The sequence below is a fragment of the Benincasa hispida genome, chromosome 3, assembly GCF_009727055.1.
Source record: "Benincasa hispida cultivar B227 chromosome 3, ASM972705v1, whole genome shotgun sequence".
Classification (NCBI taxonomy): Eukaryota; Viridiplantae; Streptophyta; class Magnoliopsida; order Cucurbitales; family Cucurbitaceae; genus Benincasa; species Benincasa hispida.
In genome coordinates this window covers 63,821,682-63,842,842 of record NC_052351.1, presented here as the reverse complement: position 1 = coordinate 63,842,842, position 21,161 = coordinate 63,821,682, and the positions used below count along the sequence as shown (strand labels likewise).

General features: G+C 31.8%; 1 protein-coding gene across 1 annotated transcript; it reads right to left on the bottom strand.

Moving 5' to 3' along the window:
• Positions 1–3,600: 3,600 nt before the first annotated feature.
• Positions 3,601–19,743, bottom strand: LOC120073236 (villin-3-like). The gene is made up of 23 exons (XM_039025960.1): positions 19,488–19,743; positions 16,838–16,988; positions 16,564–16,663; positions 16,069–16,137; positions 15,127–15,363; positions 14,864–15,041; positions 14,475–14,607; positions 13,051–13,210; positions 12,808–12,958; positions 12,627–12,727; positions 12,369–12,527; positions 10,474–10,542; positions 10,336–10,404; positions 10,089–10,226; positions 9,042–9,170; positions 8,509–8,656; positions 8,349–8,359; positions 8,127–8,267; positions 7,936–8,061; positions 5,855–5,917; positions 5,017–5,266; positions 4,269–4,501; positions 3,601–4,182 (listed from the first exon to the last, which is right to left on the bottom strand). Exons 2-23 carry the CDS (start codon positions 16,891–16,893, stop codon positions 4,069–4,071), a joined length of 2,835 nt encoding a protein of 944 aa, XP_038881888.1. The 5' UTR covers positions 16,894–16,988; positions 19,488–19,743; the 3' UTR covers positions 3,601–4,068.
• Positions 19,744–21,161: the final 1,418 nt, after the last annotated feature.

Below are 21,161 nucleotides of genomic sequence, written 5' to 3'. Positions count from 1 at the left end.
AGTTTGAAAGTAAAAGTACTTGCAACTTATTTGGAGGCTTACATTATTATTATTTATTTTGAGTACAATAGAGTAACAGAATTTGATTCACAAACTTTTTGATTACTAATACATTTATATATCAGTTGAATCATTTTTACTTTGACGCTTATTTTGAGGTTTAATCGAACTTAAAACTTCAAATCTACAGTTTTAACTTCAAATCTATAGCTTCTAAGCATCAATTAAGTTGGTTTAGAATATGTTTTAGTTTAGACACTCTTAAAAATATTTAAATTTTCGATTAAAAAAAAAGTCTTACTTTTTCTCATAAAAAAACCCTTGAAATAACAAATAAATTTAGTTGCACTATATGTATATATAAATATTATCAAGAGTTTTTTTTGTCTTTTTTTTTTTTTTTTTTGGCTTTTTGCTTTTCTTTTAGCAAAAGCTTCTAAATCAATAAGAAAAATTATTATTTATATTTAGTAAGATTTTTTAAAAAAAGGCTTTTGACCACTTAAACTCATTCAAGAAACACTACATCCATTTTATTTTATTAATTTTTTAAAAGATGTTTATAAAAAATGATTTTTTTATAAATATATAAGATTATAAATTACTTAATGAAGTTTGATACTTGTGCTTATTGCATCCTAAATTTTAAAAAATATAAGTTTGATCATGTTGCTCAACAGTCCATTTTGATTTTCTATAGTCCTTGTAGTTAATATCATTTACTTAATGACTAATTTAATGCAAAATATGACATATGGAAAAAAAAAAAAAACAAAATACAACACAATTAGACAAAACAAGTTCAATCAAAAGTTGTCTATATGAACATAATTCAACTGACATAAAATATATACTATCAATCTTAAGGATAAATATTCAATTTTCCTCCTCCAAACATATTGTTTAAAAAACTTGGTTCAAAATCTTAGGATGGATTTCTTAAGCTAGAGAAATTTAATTTATCCCATATGTTTTATATTAAAAAAAAAAAATCATTAATCAAAACCACCTACTTTTTGTTTTAAATTTCATTCTCATATTATTTTAAAAAAATTAAAAAAAAAAACTAATCATATTTAAACCATGGCCCACCAAGAGCATAATCTATCTTATCAAGTAAAAGTAAGTGGTTTTTTATAGGATTTAATTTGAACAATGTATATGTGGCAGAATAATGAGAGCAAAAAGCAAACAAGAAAGAGAGCCAATGAGAATCTAAACTTCATAATCAATTATTTAAGAGAAAAAAAAAATAAAGAGACATAAAATCTATAAATCATATCTTTAGTGGTTGAGTCTTTGGATAATTGTTTGTGGTTGACAGCTCCATTGATGAGGACTAATGTGGTCTTTGAAAGCTACTACTATAAAATTTGAACTGCCTCTTCTTTTTATAAATTGAGCAAATTACAAAAACTATCATAATTTTATTTGTAAATGATTTAAATCTAATTTAAGAAAAATATACAGTATAGAAATCAATAAGTTAACAGCAAGTTATTATTGGTTAATCATTAATTAACATAATAAAATTGACGATATGTAGAATTTAGTGCTTAAATTGTTATATGGAAAAATTATTTATTGATTGATAAGCATTGAGAAAATGGCAATGAAGTTTAGTCTATAGGGGACTAATAAAGGTTAGAGATAAAGGCTAATTTTTTTGTCTAAGATCTTTTCTAAAAAAGAAGAATCATAAGCAAAAGGCTAAAAAGGTAATAGAATGAAACTATGGTTACATCATAAAATTTCTTTGCTAAAGAATCTTCTTTGAGTCAATTTATAGGACACAAAATTAAGAAATTTGTAGTGGTTAGTATTGTTTCTATTACATTTTTTTTAAAAAAAATAATAAATAATGAAGAATTTAAACAATTGGCATTTTTTTAAGTTCAATAATTACAAAGGTTCGACTCAAAATAAAGAAAAGGAAAATGAAATAAAAAATAAAAAACAATTACAAATGTTGGAGGATCGAATCTTTGATTCTTAAAATAGTAATTGATGTCTTCTCTATTAATCAATTCTAGTAGATACATTAATAATCTATTGAGTATGATAAAATTATTGATCATATAATATATCCAATTGACGTATTAGTACAAACGATGTTAGTTAATCATTTATTCTACAATGTTCTTTGATTTTGTGGTTAGGTTTTTTCAATTCTACCATTTTTCTTTTTAGTGATTTCATTTCTTTAGTTTGACACAAGGTCATTTTTACCAATTCCTAATTAGAACTAAAAGTTTAAGTTTAGTTTGATAGCTTAAAAAGTAAAAATATTAATAACCTCCTTAAGTCTCTCCCCTCTTAAAATTGTAATATTCTAGAAAGAAAAATGTTCGATTTCATAAAGCATTTTCAATCATTTAAAATTTTTTTAAGTAAATTAACAAAAACAAAGGAAAAAATCACATAAAATAGGGAAAAAAAGTTTTATTACCGATTCAATTTAGGTGCCAAATTGGACGATGAACCTCTAAACTTTTAAAAGTGTAATAAAACTCTAAATCTTTAATCATGTTTAATAAATATGTACAAACAATTTTATGGCTATGACACTTGACCTATTTAACATTTTTAAAATTAACACACCTATTAAATACAAAATTAAAAGATATGCCCTTGCTTCTTAAAAAATAAAATAAAATAATAAATAAATAAATAAATTCAATACCTTATTTAGAAATGACAACGAGGTCGGGCCAAGGTGGAGATGCACTCTCCATCTCCGTGGAGATTTTTAATCCCCATCCCTTAAGGGGTTGGGGCTAGGGAATCGGGTCCCTACTTTTTTTTATTATTTTTATTATTTTAAATTAATATTTATATTGAAATTATAAATTTTATGTAATAAATTAATATTATTGTTAGATATATTTGTGTTAGAAAAAAGCATTTTAATATTTTTTTATTACAAAATTTATTATATTAGAAAATAAAATAAAATAAAAACAAAACTAACTGTTTTAATAATATATATATAATATTTATAATTAAAATTAGAAAAAATTAATATTAAAAGTAGTTTTTATAGCCATTGTTTCAGTTTTTTTTTCTAATTTTAATTATTATTATTATTATTATTAATTTAATATATATTATATATAAAAAATTAAAAAAATCGAGGCGAGGACAGGAATCGAGTTCGAGGTCAGAGATGGGGCGAGGATCTCCTCCCCGTCCCTGACCGGAGACCCAATTTGATCCTATACCCAGTCAAACCGAGGATCCTCCACCTCAATCGAATCGGAGACCCCTGGAGAATTTTGTCATCCATAGCCTTATTAGACACAATTTGAATGTCATAGAAAGATTTTCTTTTTCTTTTCCTTTTTTTTTTTTTTTTGACATTTTTAAAGTTCCTAATAGACAAACATGAAAAAAAATTCAACACATGCAAACTAAACTCAGGTTCTTAACACAATTTTCAACACATTGTCCGTGAATAAGTAGCATCATCCTAAAACCACAAGCATTTTCCATTTCACACCTCCAGATCCTTCACCAAGTTTAGCAGCAACCACAATCATAGAACCAACCAAAAATCCAGATCATTCTGAAGCTACTATAGAAATTGTTGCAAACACAAAATTAGCAGAAAACCAAGTAATTTTTCTTCCTAATATTGAGTCAATCCCATATACATTTGCATATACACCATTTTCATTTCTTTCTGCCAAATAAAAGATCAAAAAAAAGCTCAAACCACCTCAAAACAAAACACAATTAATACATACCAACAATAAAAGAATTGAACTGCAAAGACTGGTCTCAAAAACGAGACACAATGCAGGGAGGGAAACTATTAAAGAGAGATAGAGAGAGAGAGAGAGAGAGAGAGTTCAACAAACAAAAAGGAGAAGAAAAAAAAAACAACTCATTAGGCTGCATCACAATCAATAAAATAACCAAAGGTCTTTCCCTTGATGGAAACACTACCATATTCTAGACAAAAATGCAAACCAGTCATGATTCCCGTGCATTCGCAAAACACTGATTCTCGAATATGGATGTCGGAGTCAGTCGAGCAAATGCAGAACGCCACAATAAATTCATTCACTAAAATAGATCAACCTTCTTCTTATGCATGTCTTGCTTCCATTTAGGCAGCTTATAGAATGCTTCTTTTGGTATACCAAATACCGTCTCAAACTCTTCCACGGAAAGATAGGCCTGAGAAATCAGGGACATTGAACCAACTATTAAAACCATCATAAATCAAGAAAAGTTTAGAGAGAAATCTCCATCGTCACACCAACCTCTCTCCTTTTGAAGTCAATTCCAGTCACTGGATTATCAGACTTGGCTTTTAATTGATCATAACTGAATGTACTATTAACAGTTTCAGCATCAAAATCCTGACCCCCGTCATGCTTGGGCGTCGAATCGCCCCCGTCATTTTCAAATGAAGGGGAAAAATTTCCTGTTTCCTTGTCTTCATCTTCTTTAGTATACTCCTTTTCTGTTTGGAAACTTTCATCATCTCCTTTTCCTGCCAATACCCAATTATATAAAATGTTGAAGTATACATATAAGGATCGTCATTATGAGGTTGTGGTTTAACCGCAAGGCAGATTACAGGATATAATTTTATTTCGTTCCTTTCTCTATTGCAACAGAAAAGGTTTAACTTTTGGAAGAAATTGATCCTTACCTTACACTCTTGAGTGCATAAATAGGTTATAATTAGAAGGCATGTACAATTGAAAAAGAGGAGAAATCCAAATCAAGTGCGTTTCACAGCAGAAAATGAGAGAAAAAAGCGGTGTATCAACAATAGAATTCAGTGAAACAAGAGTTTTCAGAAGAGCGATGGTCTTTATAAATGGACTGCCAGCAATATCTAACCACATACTATATAATTTCCAACCACACACTATAAATTTCAACTACAAAAAGAATGGATTTAGACCAACTCAAGTTCAAGTGTATATAAATGTCAATGCAAAGAATTTTAAACGTGCAACTAAATCAGAGATATCTAAAAGTCCAATGGAGCTCTCTTACCCATATCTTCTGAAGTTGGACTGCGATTATGTGGAGCGGAAGGAGAATCAGATCCTTGCTTCTTTTCTGCTGTAAGAACGGAAGAAAGTGCAGCTACAGCAGCTGCTCTTTGTGACCCTCCTTGACTTCTGCCAGATGGCCTTGTAGAAGTAGTTTTCGGCCCCGAGGATGAATTAAATGCAGAGTTTAAAGCAGCTAAAGCTTCACTTCTTTGCCTAGGTCCTCCTTGGCTCGATGCATTAGTTTTATCCTGCAATAGCAATATGATTGAAAATTGATCAATGCAGGGGGAAGGGAAAAAAAGAGAAGAAAAAGGTGGCAAAACCATATGATTGGCCAAAAACAAAGCAAAATTACGAGTTAACCAGTGTTATCCTTTCAAGACAGGATGTACAAGGAAAGGAAGTAAAAAAGATTGGTATGCACCACAAGAAGAAAAGAATTGCTATAATTTTACTTTTCTCATACGTGCACAATCCTAATAATGTAATGGTTTTTCTGTGCTCTTCCATAGATTTTCATAGACAAAACAAAACAGATGTACAAGGAAAGGAAGTAAAAAAGATTGGTATGCACCACAAGAAAAGAATTGCTATAATTTTACTTTTCTCAGATGCCTAATACAGCACAATCCTAATAATGTAATGGTTTTTCTGTGCTCTTCCATGGATTTTCATAGACAAAACAAAATAAATATAAAATAGCCGGCTTGAGAATTGGAGTACATGATGCAAATCGGAAGGACAGCCAGAACCTCTTTTTTAAAGAAAAAAAATATATACATGAGCTGCATTCTAAATTCACAATTTTAAGAGGTTAGAGAAAGTTGAGCATTTACCTCCGCAGCATGGCCAATTCCAAACAACAGAGAAACCTTCTTCTGGAACGAGTTACCCTGAGCCTACATTTGGTGAAGATAATTCAAAGTTTAACTAAAATTCTAAAAACAGAGAGAAAAAAAAGGAAAAAAGAAGAGAAGAAAAGAGACATGTATAACGAGATAAATTATCAATGCAAAGAACTAAAGTCAAAGCAAGTTATATGATATAAAACATAAATGAATGGAAAATTTTCAAATTCCTTGACACATTTCCATATCATCTTGACTTTATGCTTCCCAAACCATACAAACTTGACAAAATTTTCTTGAAACTTCCAGACAGAGTATCTAGCATTGGCATGCACGTTTAAGACTATGGCACAATAAGGTCTATAGGTACTGACAAAAAAGAAATTAAAAAATTAAAAAACCTAAAAATACACTTGTCTGCAAGAGAGAGCCGACAAAAAAGGGAGGCAACATACAAAAACAGCTTCCAACCTAACAAACTAAAATCTAACGGTTAATTAAGAAAAGTAGTCATAGAAGTCCACAAGGAGACATTGAACCTAAAACAGGACCACACCTCACTTAGGGGCCTTTCAAACCCTCTAAAAATTCTAGAGGGTTTGAGAATAATATTTCTACATGAAAGCTCATTTTTATAAATTAAAAAATAATAATTATTATTATTATAGAAAGGAAGGATTTTTGCACCACATGAAAGCCACAAAACAATGTGATCCCACAAGAAAGAAATAGTTTTTCTTCCTCCCCAGAAGATTCTAATGTTTCTAGCCGAAAATTCATAAAAACTGATAACGTTCATCCACAATGCTCAACTTTCAACTTTGAAATAACGATCATCAAATCAGAGATGAAGAAAGCCATTGATTTAGCTTGGAGAACAAGGGACTACAAAAACCTAGAGGCTAAATAACAGGAGAAAAAGGGTCTCGAGATTATTCATTGGCTTTGCATATTTTACACCAATTAAAAGATCGTTCCACTGAAACTCTTATTCCTATCTTACACAAAGGCAACTACAAAAGAGCTTTAATTTTTTTGTTTTGCTGTCATTATTTCATTCTTTGGTTTGCTGGGTTTGGTATGACTGTTTGTGGTTGTTTTTAGGTTTTTGGTTGTCTGGGAGAAGTTCTTTTGTTTCTTTTCTGTTCTGTCTTTTTTCCCCCCTCCTTTTTTCTTTGGTCAGCTGGAGGATGTTCTTTGGCTTGCTTTTGGATTCTTCCTTTCGGGGCTGCTATTTTAGCCCATTTTATTTGGTTGGTTTTTGGTTTTTTTTTCTTTTTCTTATTATAGGAGGTTATTTCCTTTAACATCTTGTATCTTCATCAATAAATGAAAAGTTGTTTTTGGTTCCAAAAGAAGAATCCTTCTAGACCCATCTGCAAAAATTAATCAACAACTTTTAGAATCTGTAATGAGGACTTAGAATAAAGATTTCCAATCAAATATATTTTGATTAAACTCACAAGTTTCGTAAGTAAACCTAACTATCTACCACCCATAACATAGATCACAATGAATGTGACCATAAGTTCAAATCATAGCAACCACCCACCTAGAATATTAATTTAAGAATAGTCCAAGTGTGTACAAACTGGCTCAATCAACCATGGTTTTAACTTCTCCTTTAGTTTAACTATTTAAGTCCAAGATATCCTTATACAATCTCCATTTTCGTATGGGTTTAGAGACCTTATTTGTTTCTTTTTTGTTATAAGAAACAGAGAATGGGTTTAGATCTCAGCTGCTCATTACTGTTCCTGTAGGTCCCAAGCTGTTCCCTTCCCACAAAAAAAAATAATAAATAAACAAAACAAAACAAAGACCCCCATATTTGTCCATTCAAATTCAAGAGTTTCTTTTCAAGAATATACTTATCACATTTCAATTTTCACTGTTAAGTCAGATTTTTTTCTTTTTTTTGTGTGTGATAAATATAAATGAAGTAAATCGAGTGGCAAGAGAAGCATCTAACCAAGTTTTCAATTGAAGAGATTCTTTATGAATTAGTAGATGAACTAAGAAGAAGAACGTATATAGGCAAACAGAAAGGAAAAAATGCCAGCACATACGATAGCTTTAGTATTGTCCCATGAAAAGTAGGCCGTGAAGAAGCTTGGTTCAGTCCCCTCATTGACTTTGTATAGTGGTACTTTTGGAGACAAACCCTCCAGAGATGCAGCCAGTTCTATGTAACTCTGCAAAAGCAGTTGTCAATGACAATAATAAAGGAGTATTTTGAGATATCCTAAAATAAGAGTACCTGCCCAATTTCGAAGGCATTTTGCTTTTCTTTGGTGTCAACCAACTGACCAACCCATACAAACACTTCAGCATGTGTATCAAGAATCAAAATATCCTCTGTCAAGAGATCGTCTTGAGAAAAGTTGTAAACCTCCTCTACCTTCAAAATATGAGGAACAAGAATAACTTTACAGGCTTAATAAAGCATCCAAAATGATACACAGAGTGGTCCAAAGCTCACCTGAAAACGTCCTGAAATATCCAAAGCATGGGGAATGGTCACAATGATCAGTCAAAGGAAATAGGTATCAATATAACGACTAATTAGATAAGGTAGAGAACAACATGCCATTACAAGAGAGAAATTATTGATGCAAAATAAATTTATAAAGAACTGCCACCTTTATTTGATGAAATTGTGTATAGGTGGGGGTCTCTGACAATATCTGAAGCTGCTTTTTTGCTGGCGTAATTTTGTTTTCCCCCAAGAGCAGACCAGAAAGCTGAACTTTCTGTTCCTTCTTTAGCATGTTTCAAAGTAACTCCCGGCTAGATTGTAAACAGGAAAGGATATACTACTGTTAGTGTCAAGTGTACAGAATTCATGTCTACAAGAATGCCTGTACAGCATGATCGTAACAAGAAACAGAACAGATGTGCAATTCATAGATATTTTCATTATATTCTAAAAGTTCAATTTAAAGAAAGAAGTCATTCCTTCATTCCATGTTAACCCTCTATCTTTAACATTTAAATTATTCCATAAAAAAGCCTAACAAAACCAATTAAACATTACTCTCTGTGCTCCTCCCTTAACATGAAGTTAGTGTTATGGTATGTATTCAACAAAAATCAGATACATAAGTTACTAAACCCTTATTTTATAGTGTGCCAATGTAAAGAAAAAGGTAAAAGGCAATGCTGAGTTGCAAACCTTTAAAAACTCAGCAACTTTTGTAGCTGATTGTTGCAGCTCAAAGGCACATTGATTTCCATGCCATACAAACAAAGAAGATCCAGATTGCAGGACAAAAGAATGGCAAGAGTCCAATGATGTTGCCACCTGATCAAGAACAAAGCTTATGAAATTGTTCCTGAAGTAACATAAAGAATGACTTTTATACTATAGAGAAGTAGAATCATTTATGCCACCTAAGAATTGCATCCAATTCCAAAGGAAAAAAATGATTAAGAAATTTCTATCCTAAAGAATGACTTTTAACTATATAAGCAGAACCATTTATGCCAATTAAGAATTGCATCCACTTCAAAGGGAAAAAGTGGTTAAGTAATTTCTACCATAACTAGCTTTGTTCAAGTCTACATGTCCATACATATAATGATCACGATCTTCAAGATTCTAGAGCCTAATTATTCAAATTAAAAGCCAAAGTACTCAGGAAAAGTGTTGGCCTGAGAGAAATACTGGAAGTTATCAATCTCAAATAAGTGCTTGATGATATGTTGAGCCTGCCCTTTCAGAATCAATGCTTAATGATAATATGGATATGTTCACTGTGACAAAATTCTAAGCCCAAAGAAACTATTAGTGGGGTGAAAACATGGCTGAGCATTCTTTTAAAAGCCCTCATATTTGGCATCTTCTCCTGCATATCACTCACGCATAAAACTCAGAAAACAATGTTTAATCCCTTCGTAGAACCATGAAATAACTTTCGGTGGATGAAGTGGTCCAGAACCAAGCAATTATTTATTCTCCCTGGTTCAATAAAAGAGTCCAATCTAAAAGGAGACAATGTTGCAACCTTTTCTTTAGCCAGCAACATTTCCCATGACTGAAAGTTGCTCTTAGATACTTCTGTTCTCTCTTTACTCCTCTACTATGGTTGAATAATATACATACAAAGAAAATATGGTCCAATGCAACTTATATAAGATAAAGGCATCTCTACAAAATAATATTCATAAACTATAGACTGCCAGAACAAATAGAAATGGTAGAAGTTTATTCTGCACATACAGGATCAACTTGCACTGCTTTATTGTTGTGGACAGAAGTTCCAGAAACCTTGATGAGAGCAACATTATCTGCACTATATGTTTCATCTGCCAAATCTTTGTCTGCTATAAATTTCTTGTAACCAGCACTCACACCACCCTGAAGAAAGTAGTCAGTTAAAAAAGAGAAGTGCTTGCCTCCAATCTTCGTGTTAGAAACCATAACTCAAAAAGCAGGATTCTTACAATAAATATTTTAAGCTACATACCTTGAGGACTACCAAAGGCTGGAAAAGTGCAACAAACTGTGGCGGTTCTTTACCCTGAAAAATGCGACCCTACAGAAGTACCAATGTAGCGTGTCAATGTTGATAACATAATCCTGATCTAACAAATTGATTTAATACCTGAACTGGTTTCCCCTTGAGAGAGTTTGACATTGAACTTGCAATGCGAGCAGCAGTCGTTTGGTCCTCCTGACATTGGACAACGTGTGAGGTAATGATGAGTACGGTCTAACCTTTTTTTTTGCCAAGAAAACAAAAGTGTGGCCAGACATTTAACTTACAAGTTATAATATGCATAAAGAAATAATGACAGTCCTCAATAAATACATTTGCACAAACTTTAAACTAACTACACAAATAAAAGATAGGGACAAGTTCAATCTGTACCCCAACTTACGCAGGGCTGCAGGAGGGTCAACTTTAATCTTGATCTTTCAGTTTCATTAATTAACCCTAAAACCTTAAATAAGTAGTGCATTTTAGACTAAACCTTACACTTGAATAAGTGGTGCAACTACTGTCCTTATTTATTTATTTATTGTTAATGATTTGTGACCAAGAGTCCTATTCTCAAATAGATCCTTAGGAAGTTCCAAAAGTGGAAGAACTCCCAAGGGAGACCTTGGCTTAAGCTCCTGTCAACATAACAAAAAAATATCTTCTCACTCTCCTCTAAAAGTGGCTCTCCACATTTCCCTTAAATAGTAACTACTTGGTGGGCCAGTGGCACAAGAAAACTTTATGCCAACTTCAAAGACAGACAGACTTTTCCTTATCCACTGCCATGAACATATGCAGACTGCAGATCCATTGGGTATTTATTCCAGGATATTTCTTGGTTAGTGGCACAACCCACGAAAAGACATTTCCAAAGAAGTTCGTCAAAGAAATTTTAAATTTAAATATCTCATATGTTTAAACTATTTCTCTGGCCTATGTACCATGGGATTTTAATACCAATGATAGAAGTGTTGAGCTGCATTGTCTAAAAAGTGCATTTATAGTGTGTTTGGAATAACTTATAAAAAGATGCTTTTTAGACAAAATCAATTGTATCTTTGGAAGAATTAATAATTTAAAGTGTGTTTTAGTATAGCTTATGCCTTATTGAGTGATTTTAGATGAACAAACGTGTTTTTTAAGAAAAATCTTAATCAATAAAAAGCACTTTAATAAACTTGGATTAATTTACAAGTCATTCTTGGACAATCTCTCTCTCAAGAGTTTCTTCAAAATAGCTTTTAAATTAATTCAAGTTATTTAAAGTGTTTTTTATTTATTAAGATTCTTTTTAATTTAAAAAAAAAACATTTTTTATCCTTTAAAATCATTCAATAAGCTACAATAATCACAAGTTGTTCCAAACACACTATTAATCACAAATTTGCTATAGTGATCATTGTTCTTTTTAGATTGGAGTCTATTTCTGCATTTTAGGGTTTGGACTCCTTTTGTGGGGTTACTTTTTTGTATGCCCCTGTAATTTCTTCATTTTGCTCATTGAAAGCTTAATTTCTTATAAAGTAAAAAATAAAAATAAACTTGTTTGATTGCACACATCCGACAGTTCTTATAACAAAAAACAATTATTAAACAAATAAATCTCAATGCATATTTTAAAGTGATTCCTAGGCAATCACAATAGAATCGCTGGTTGGAGACTCATCACCCACGTATTTCTTTTAAAAAGTCTCCAACACCAAGGTATTTCTTTTAGAAGTGTTTTAAAATCAATCTGATTTTATCACCATACGTTACAAATTAATTTATTTAAAAATAACAATAAAAAAAAAAAAAAAAAAAAAAAAACTTATATTCATCCTAAATCACATATGCTAGGCCAAGCATACTCTAAATCAAATCCTGTAAGATCCTTCTTAACGTATTATGATATCTATAAGAACATAACAATACTTCCATTTTGTTCTAATGCTAATTATTTCTAATTCATTCAAATGCACAACCTCAAGTTATGGAATTCCATTTAACACCCGAAGCAACATATTTTAACTTACCTCAATGCTATCCTTTCCGTACCAAGTATACAAAAGATAATCTTCCTTCCTCTCTCCTGAGTGGTAAGCGTAAAGTATAATATAGCAGTCTCCACTATAAAATTTACCGACACCCTCTGAGGACACTGGAGTCTTGGTGTCCTCATTGATGCACCATACCTACAAAATGAACAATGTCCAATTTCTTAGCATAAAACAAGTATTTACCAAATAAAGTTATCTTCAAAATTAACGTGAAGAAGTAATCTTTGACTAAACCTCCAACTTTCCACCTCCCTCCAGCAATGGAGGTACTTCCTCATTTGCTTGATTACTTTTTGACATCCCCTTAATACCAACACCTTGTTGCTTCAATAAAGCTGGCAGAAATTTGAATACCAGAATGAACAAGTTGAGCAGGAAGTACTTTAGGTCTACTTAAGTCACAAATGATCCGTACCTGCTACCTTTCCTCTTCCTTCCTCAGATCCAGAAGCTGCAGATCCTGCTGGCCAGGAACCAAAGTTGGATTTGAACGAATGTGTCTCATAACCTTGAATAAGTCGTGTTATCTGTGTTGATCTTGGCCTATTTTGATTAGCGACGAATTCCTAGAAAAGTACAGGTAGTGAAGAACAGATACATTTAGATCCAAATTTAGTGGAACATTACTCTCTTGGACACTACACTGTCTCTCTATTACCTCAGCAACCTGGATGGCCGCTTTTCTTTCCTCCACCTGGGTGATCCGTCCAACCCAAACAAATACCTCAGAACCACAGTCCAGTAGATAGCATTTGTTATTTTCTAACAATGATTTGGATAGTTCAGCTTCAATGATACCCACTTCGCCATCAGCTATGCTGCATGCATCCAAAAAACAAATTAGTGTGTCAAGTTTGTTTTTCTGCTAAAAGATAATAATACAAGAATCATACGGATAATGAAAGCATGGAAAAGCATCGTTAAGTTAAATATTAATCTAGAAAAGCATATAAGATTCTCACAAAACATGTTATGATTCAATATTATTTTGTCTGAAGAAAGATAGCAATATATGCAACAAGCTGGTTGTGTTAATATAAAAATACCAAGACCATCCTTGCCAATATGAGCTCAACTCAGCGGTGCTTCTCTACTTCCTCTTAAGACTTTGTAGATAAGAGTACCCCCCCACTCCACATGTGATGTAATAGACCATCCTTAAAAATGTTTTGTACATTATATAAATCAATCTTGTGTACAATTTCTAAAATGTTAAACAGTCACCTAAAGAAATTTAGAGGCTATCCCTGACAATATACTCCCAAGACACACTAAACTACACAAAATTGAGATTAATGACAAAAGTTAGATACACAAGATAAAATTGAAGGAAACTTTGGATCATAACGGAAATATTGAAGTCTACAGTGAGTCTCTAGACAACAAAAGCATAAAACACATCGACTGAGAAACTGATGAGAAAACTGTTATATATCTATATCTAACATTAAAAGATTCCATGAACTATCTCTAGGTCTAGCTGCAAAAAGAAAAGGGAAAGCAAATTCATGAATGTACTCAAAATTACTTGAAGACACAATTGGATAACTATGTGCAAATTATTACTTACTAAAGGTCTATTGCTAAAAATTAGTTGCATTCAACTTGAGTATGTGAATGAAACAGCCCAAAAGAAAAAAAACAAAAGTAAGCAAGTATATTTTCAACTCCCAAAATCACCCACCAAAGAACAAAAATCGTTTTAATGATCTCCTTCTCATTTAAAAGATTAGCAAGGCGTACCAGGTTCATCTATCATGAAAACTTTATCAAACATTTTTGGCATATGTATCCAATGATTCTAAATCTTGTAGTTCAGAAATAAGATACTATACTATCATTGAGAATATGAGAAGATACAAAGAAAGGAGGATAAGATATTCAACCCTAAATCATTGCTTTTCCTTACCCTAAGGGGTGCTATGTGTAACTTTTCACTTAATGGAAGTCTTTCTATTTTTTTTTTTAAAAAAATGATTTATATAAGAAAAGTTTCCATTCTTAAGGTACTTGCACAAAGTAAATGCTAAATCAAATAAATTCTTAATTCTCACTTGGTGAGGGTGAGAAATCGACAGATACCTATAAAGTTTAGCAGGCGTGGCTTCTGCAATCACATCATCTTCAGTGCTAACCTTCTTTCCGATAGGTGCAAAACCACCAAAGAGGACCCAGAACTCCCCTGAGTCTGACTCTGTATCTAACTTCCCATCATCTAAAATGGCAAACAAAGTTACACAGTTAAGAAACTAAGGAGTAACTAACAACAAGAAGTAAGCAACTTCAGAAAACAAGTTATAGATCCTTGGCCATGTGAAAAACTAAATTCCTTTCTGCCGAATGTCACTCCTTTGATTTTATTTTTTCTTTTTTCTTTTTATTCTTGCCACTCCTTTACTTTCAAAGAAGTTGTGTTTCTTATTAAGAGGGGAAAGGTAGCAGAGTGAAAAACTAGAAGCATTTCTGCATACCCACTACTGCAACATCACACACTCCCTGATGATACTTTTCCTTCAAAAATTGCACCACTTCCAAAGCCTTGGCTCTTTCTTGGATATTGGAATTAGCACCATTGAACTGATATATCTTGTTTTCAGTGTCTAGGATGAACACATCATCATGATTAAGAGAAGACCGAGCAAAAGGAACCTGCATTATCAAAATGAAAATTTTGATCCCAGAAATATAATGAATTCCAAAATATAGGGGAGTTCATATGTATAGAATCCTGTGCCTGTTTCATTCTAACAACTCGTTTTCCTTTGCAGGTATATAACCGTGTTTCGAATTCTTCCTCCTCAACTTTTTTAAATCCAGATGCAACACCTCCTTCAAGTGGAATGATACAAGGTTTAAAGTATGATAAAAATTTGTCTGATTCATGGCCTTGAAGCTCTCTATGCTGCACTGCACGGCCTCCAAGAGCTGCATCTAACTCTACGGATTTTATTGCAGCAGTCCCAGCTTCATCCTAGATCAAAAGGTCCAGAAATTTAGGAATTAATCTTCAAAACAAAAAAGAAGGGGAAGAAAAATGCAGAGCAAAGTTTCTTGAGGATTCAGATGATAATTTTGGATCCCTGGAAAAGACATCAACAAAGACCGAGTTATTTTATTTTTCAATCACAACCAAAACTTCATCTAAGTGGGGGGTTAAGTCACCCACTGAGGTCAAGTGAGCACAAAAGTGGCGTCCAATATGGGAATCATGAAAAAAAACAAATCATAATTACAGATCATGAGTATTGCAACTGTAATTTTTTTAATTCTCAGAAAATAAAAGAATAATATCTATTTCTTTTATAGATTCAGCCACGTGAGGCCAAGCAAGCAGAAAAAGGGTGCCAGTTGACATTCATGGAAACAAAAAATCAAAATTTTGATTTTGAGTATGGCAACAGTGGTTTTTAAAATTCTTAAAGAAAATTCTGCTTACATTTTTTTTAGATCCAAGCTGTAATGTAATGGATATTCCAAATTCCAAGAAATATTGGTGTTGTTAAAAAATAACAAGTTAACAGTCTGCGATAGCCAAATCGAGCATGTGACATCTCAGAATTTTATTAGAATGGTCAATACAAACCTACATGCTACAAATATATACGATGGCCATGATCTAAAACTTTTTCTATAAAGCAAGGAGAGGGAGAGCAGGATACAAGATGAGAAAGAACACCTGACTTGTATCTCTTCCAATCCAGAAGTGTATATCAAACAAGAAAGAGCCGCTTTTGTTTTGTGTTGTCTGCAATAGGAAATATTTGTTAAAATAGAGTATATGTAAGTGACAATTATCACAAAGTTATTGCACAAGCATTTACTCCAAAGCCACCTTCCATATCTATATTTTATCGGTCAGTTCTTAGCATGAGTGACTCATTCTTTCTCAAAGAAGAAAAAACTAAGACAACCAAAAAGGAAAAATAATATAAGTACTTGTACTTTTATGATTTATCCAACTGCTTCAAACATCTCACAAAGCTTACACTAATTAAGACTCCAAAAATCGGTGTCAACTGCCAAGGTGGGTATAACTCTAGCTTTTTCTGTTAATCATATGATAAAAAAGAATAATCCTGGAAATCGAGTTAAATAATCATTGCCAAATCTATTAAATGTAATAAGTCATTTCAAATACATATTAGAGCAGTACTAATAAGATGAAAGCAACCTGCAATACTATGTAGCTATCCCCCATATAGAATTTTCCAAAATCAGACTTTGGCAATGGAACAGGCTGAAAATTCTCAATTCGCCAAATTTCGGAGCCACTAAAAGGTGTTAAGTTCAACCTGTAAAACTACTACAAGCATGTTCAATATTGAAAAAAAAAAAAAGTCTAAACAAAATAAATGAATAATTCAATAACATGATCATCTTAAAACGTTAGATATAGAATGAACGTAAATTCTCTTATTTCAAAAGAAAAAACGAACAAAGGATACACTCTCTGCCCTACTCCTTGAAAAGCAGGATCCATAACTTTTGTGGGGCCAGACATGATTTAGTTTCTTCCTTATAAGTGGGTATGGTAACACAGATTTAATGCTAGACTCTTAAACACCTTTATCTATCATCCAAAAATGCCACGAAACCCTGCATGAGAGAAAGTAGGAACTCAGGATAAATTTATAACAAAAACTAAAAATTAGAACTTAATAATGAAATGTAATTGGGATGTTTGTAAGACCTACTTTAATTAACTTCCATCCTGCTAATGCACAACAGGTTACCTTTGGTGTTAACTAGTGAACAGTAAAATGGAGATAGGAAAATACCAAGAATCCAAATCAAATTGCATATCTTTTAAGCATTTATAACTTCAAAAAAGATAAAAACATGTGTTTCAGGATTTCTCCCACAATTTGGCTGTGGAACACAGAAAAAATACCATATTTCTGACTAATACAAAAAAGAAATAAAAAAAAATAGCAAAGTTGCCCAGCAAACAAATGGAAAGAAAGTGACATTTTTATTTGCCCATAATTTACACAAGTAAAAAGATTCCTTGGTTTTGAATAATTTTTTTCCAAAGTGCAACGTGCATATTCTTCTCCTTAGAGCACATGCATGTGAACTTATTTGACACGGAGATATCAGAGGCAACTATACTGAACTGCAGCCGGATTATACTCATGTCATAGAGTACACATAATCATTCAAGTTACCCTGTGCCACTATTCATGAAACTTTTTCTTGTGTACATATAAGAAAGATAAATTTTTTATTATAGTGAAAAGAAGCAAAAAATACACGTTTGCTTCAAGAGTTTGACAATAACCCATAAAACAAGAAATGATACCAATATTCTCAGAGGAAAAAAAAAATATACACACATAAACGACCATCACAATAAGCTAATATGAATGTCTACAAAAGCAACTAACACAATGCAGCTACACATATGCTATGCCATCTATACTCGAGTTTATTGACCATTGCCATACCTAGTAAGCTACATCTCTCTTCTTCTGTCAAAATTGCAATAGTTTAAATATATTAGTGAAATTGGTATCTTTTTCTTTTTTCTTCTTTTTTTTTTCTTTTTTTTTTTTTTAAGAAAAAATTTCATTGAGGTATGAAATTTACAAAAGAGGGGTGATATGCCCAAGCCAAAGGAGTTACAAAAGATTTCTCCAATTCGACGAGAGGCTATAAGAGTTAAAAAAGGAGGTACATTTGCTCCAGTATCTTTTTCTTTGTCCTAGGCTAAAAAAATAAATTAATAAAACTTAATTCAGTATCTCCATTTTTAGGAATGCAAAAAAAAGTCCCGCATCAGCTAAACTAATGAAGTATCGTAGGTACATAATTAAGGGAAAAAATCTTTATTGGTATATGGCGTTTTAGGTAAAACCAAAAGGTAAGGCATGACGTCTTATGCCTAAAGTGAACAAACATCATACCATTTTAAGAGAGGTTTGTTGTTCTAACAAATAGTATCAAAGTCATGCTCTAACTTAGTCGTGTTCGTATAATCTTAGAATGTTGAAAAAAGAGGTGGCGAGGCTCAATAATATAGTCATGTAGAGATCTATGGTTGAACTCTATCAAACAACCAATGTGCTCCAAAAAGAAAGGAGATGACCTCAATAAGAGCTAGACAGGTAATATAGTCATGTAGAGATCTATGGTTGAACTCTATCAGATAACTAGTGTGCTCCGAAAAGAAAGGAGATGACCTCAATAAGAGCTAGACAGGTCAATGACTATTTGAGGCTTGTTGAAAATGCAACCAAAGTCTCACATGGGCAACACATGAGGACTATCATAAATACATAAATGATGGACATTATCTGCATTGGAAGAGGCCCTTTGTGTGAAACAAAAGACAAAAGACACAAGGGCTTCTATCCAAAATGGAACATATCATTTCGTTGAGGAAATGTGAAGAGGTCCCTTGTCCTAGCAATTGGTATTGGAGGCTAAAAGTCCCCCAGTATCAAGAAGAACAATATGTCTCAATAACAATTGCACGCGCTCTAAGAAGAACAATAAGTGCTCTTCAAAATCCTGAGGTGGTGAGCCTCAATGGCATAGTCATGTGGAGATCCGTCCTTGGCAGAGGAAGGGGAAAGAAACCTTCAAGTTACCTCAAGAACAGAGTGTATAATTTCATTTTCCAATACTACAGACGTCTTTACACAACCAACGACACAAAATATTACATTCCATCAAAAGTAAATGATGGATGACCATCAAGCGATCAATTCCCGACCGTACCATACCACTTCAAACAAAAACAACGTAAACACATTACAGAATAAATAAACGGGAACAAAGGTGACAGACAACGGTATCCCAAATTGAAGGAGGAAATCAAAACACAAAAGGGGAAGCAAATACAACTTTCGGATTGTTCCAAAAGGGCTCCAAATACACAATCAAGCTCCAATTCATTATTCCAATTCGAAACGATTCCCAAAAAAAAAAAAAAAAAAAAAAAAAAAAAAAAAACAAGAAACGACAATAATCAGTACAACCAAGAACAAAAAAAAATGTTAATCAACGAAAGAATAAAAAGAAAGAAGGGAAAGATCCAAAAGGGGATTGGAAATGATGGAGAAAAGGGGGCAAAGAAATTCATGGAAATACCTGAGATCTCTGAACTGTTCTCAATTCCGGCGAAAAGACAACAAAAAGAAGGAAGAAAGGGAGAGAATTAAAGGTAAATATGTGCAGAGAAGTTTGTGGGTCCAAATTATAATGGATTGAGGTTTAAAAAGAAATGGGAAAATGGAGAAGTAGAGAAAGGGTAATGGGCATGAATGAATTATGAAGAAGAAGATGAAGAAGGAGATGGATGATGATGATGAGAGAGAAAGTGCAGAAAAATTGGGAGAGACAGTAGTTATTTAAGGCAAAGAAACGGGTGACGTGAGCACCTGAAATGTTGGTTCTCTCATCCTTCTCCACAGAACGGAATATTCGTAAAGATTAGTTTTTTTTTTTCTTTTTTTCTCGTTTTCTTTTTCCTCTCTTTCTCATGCAAAAATAAAATAAATTGCAATGGCTTGAAAAAAAGTAATAATAATATTAGAAAATTTATAAATATATCTTTTTAGTCCTATAATTTTGAAAAATATGTGTTTTGCATTTTCAAAATATGCCTTTCTTAGAGGTTTCTAAAATAGACGCATTTAGTCTTTGGTTATGGATCTATTTAATATCTAGATTTCGAAATGTTACACATTTAGTTTTTTAGTTTCATTTCAATTTATTCTCTATGTTTTTAGATTTACACTTTTTATCTCCATTATTTATTAAATATTCATTTTTCTATCTTTAATGTTAATTTATGTTAATAAATTAAAATGTTATTAAAAGAATTATAATTAATTAAGTTTCACTGTTTTTTTATCACTTTTAAAATTAAATTTAAAATTTCACTTCATAATTATTTTTAATTAATTAATAGAAATTGATGTTAATGATTGAAAGTGAGAGTTTAATGAAAGATTGAGGTTAAAAATGTAAGACTTTGAAATCTATGGACCAATTGAAACAAAACTCAAATATTAAGGGTAAATTATAACATTTTAAAACTCAAGGACTAACTCGAAACAAAACTCAAAACTTAAGAATCAAATGTGTAACATTTTAAAATCCATAAACCAAATAGAAACTAGATTCAAAATCTAGGGACTAAAAAAGTTTTTTTTTCTTTTTCTATTATTTTAAACGACTATTTGACATCTGAATTTGAAAATTAAGTTTAGAAAAAAAAAAAGATGAGATAAGATAATTTTATAAAACTGTTTTTTTAATTTCAAATATTAAAAATATTTATTATAACGACCTTTTAAACCTAATTTTAAGAATTCGAGGACAAAAAAATATATTTTAAAAATTTAAGAACTAAATACAAATGTTCTTAAAAATTGGAAGACTACAAATGGGGCTTTCTCAAAAAAAAAAAAATACTACTTGCAAACTTTTTTAATTTTAATTTTTGTTTTTTTATCATTCTAATTTTAGCATCATTTGTGTATTAGTAAGTATATCTAATATACTTTAAAATTGGTAACATGATTTTAATTGTGTTATGGTGGATGATGTTTGTTCGAATGTGGCAAATATATGTTTTTCTTTGTATTAATATGTTCATTAGATTAATTTGATTTCGATGGTCTAATTTAGGTTCTAACATTAGTTGCGTTATGTTTTTAATATTTTATCTAATTTAGATGGTGCATCTTTATTACTTTATTTGTGACAAACACTGATGTACCAAATATATACCAAATGATATACTTAAAGTATAACCAC

Coding starts and splice junctions, on each gene's coding strand:
- LOC120073236 (XM_039025960.1), bottom strand. CDS start 16,893: ATGTCTGGCCCCACAAAAGTTATGGATCCTGCTTTTCAAGGAGTAGGG. Junction 16,664..16,837: donor CAAGGAGTAGGGCAGAGAGT/GTATCCTTTGTT, acceptor AACACCTTTTAG/TGGCTCCGAAATTTGGCGAA. Junction 8,062..8,126: donor ATGCCTTCGAAATTGGGCAG/GTACTCTTATTT, acceptor CTGCTTTTGCAG/AGTTACATAGAACTGGCTGC.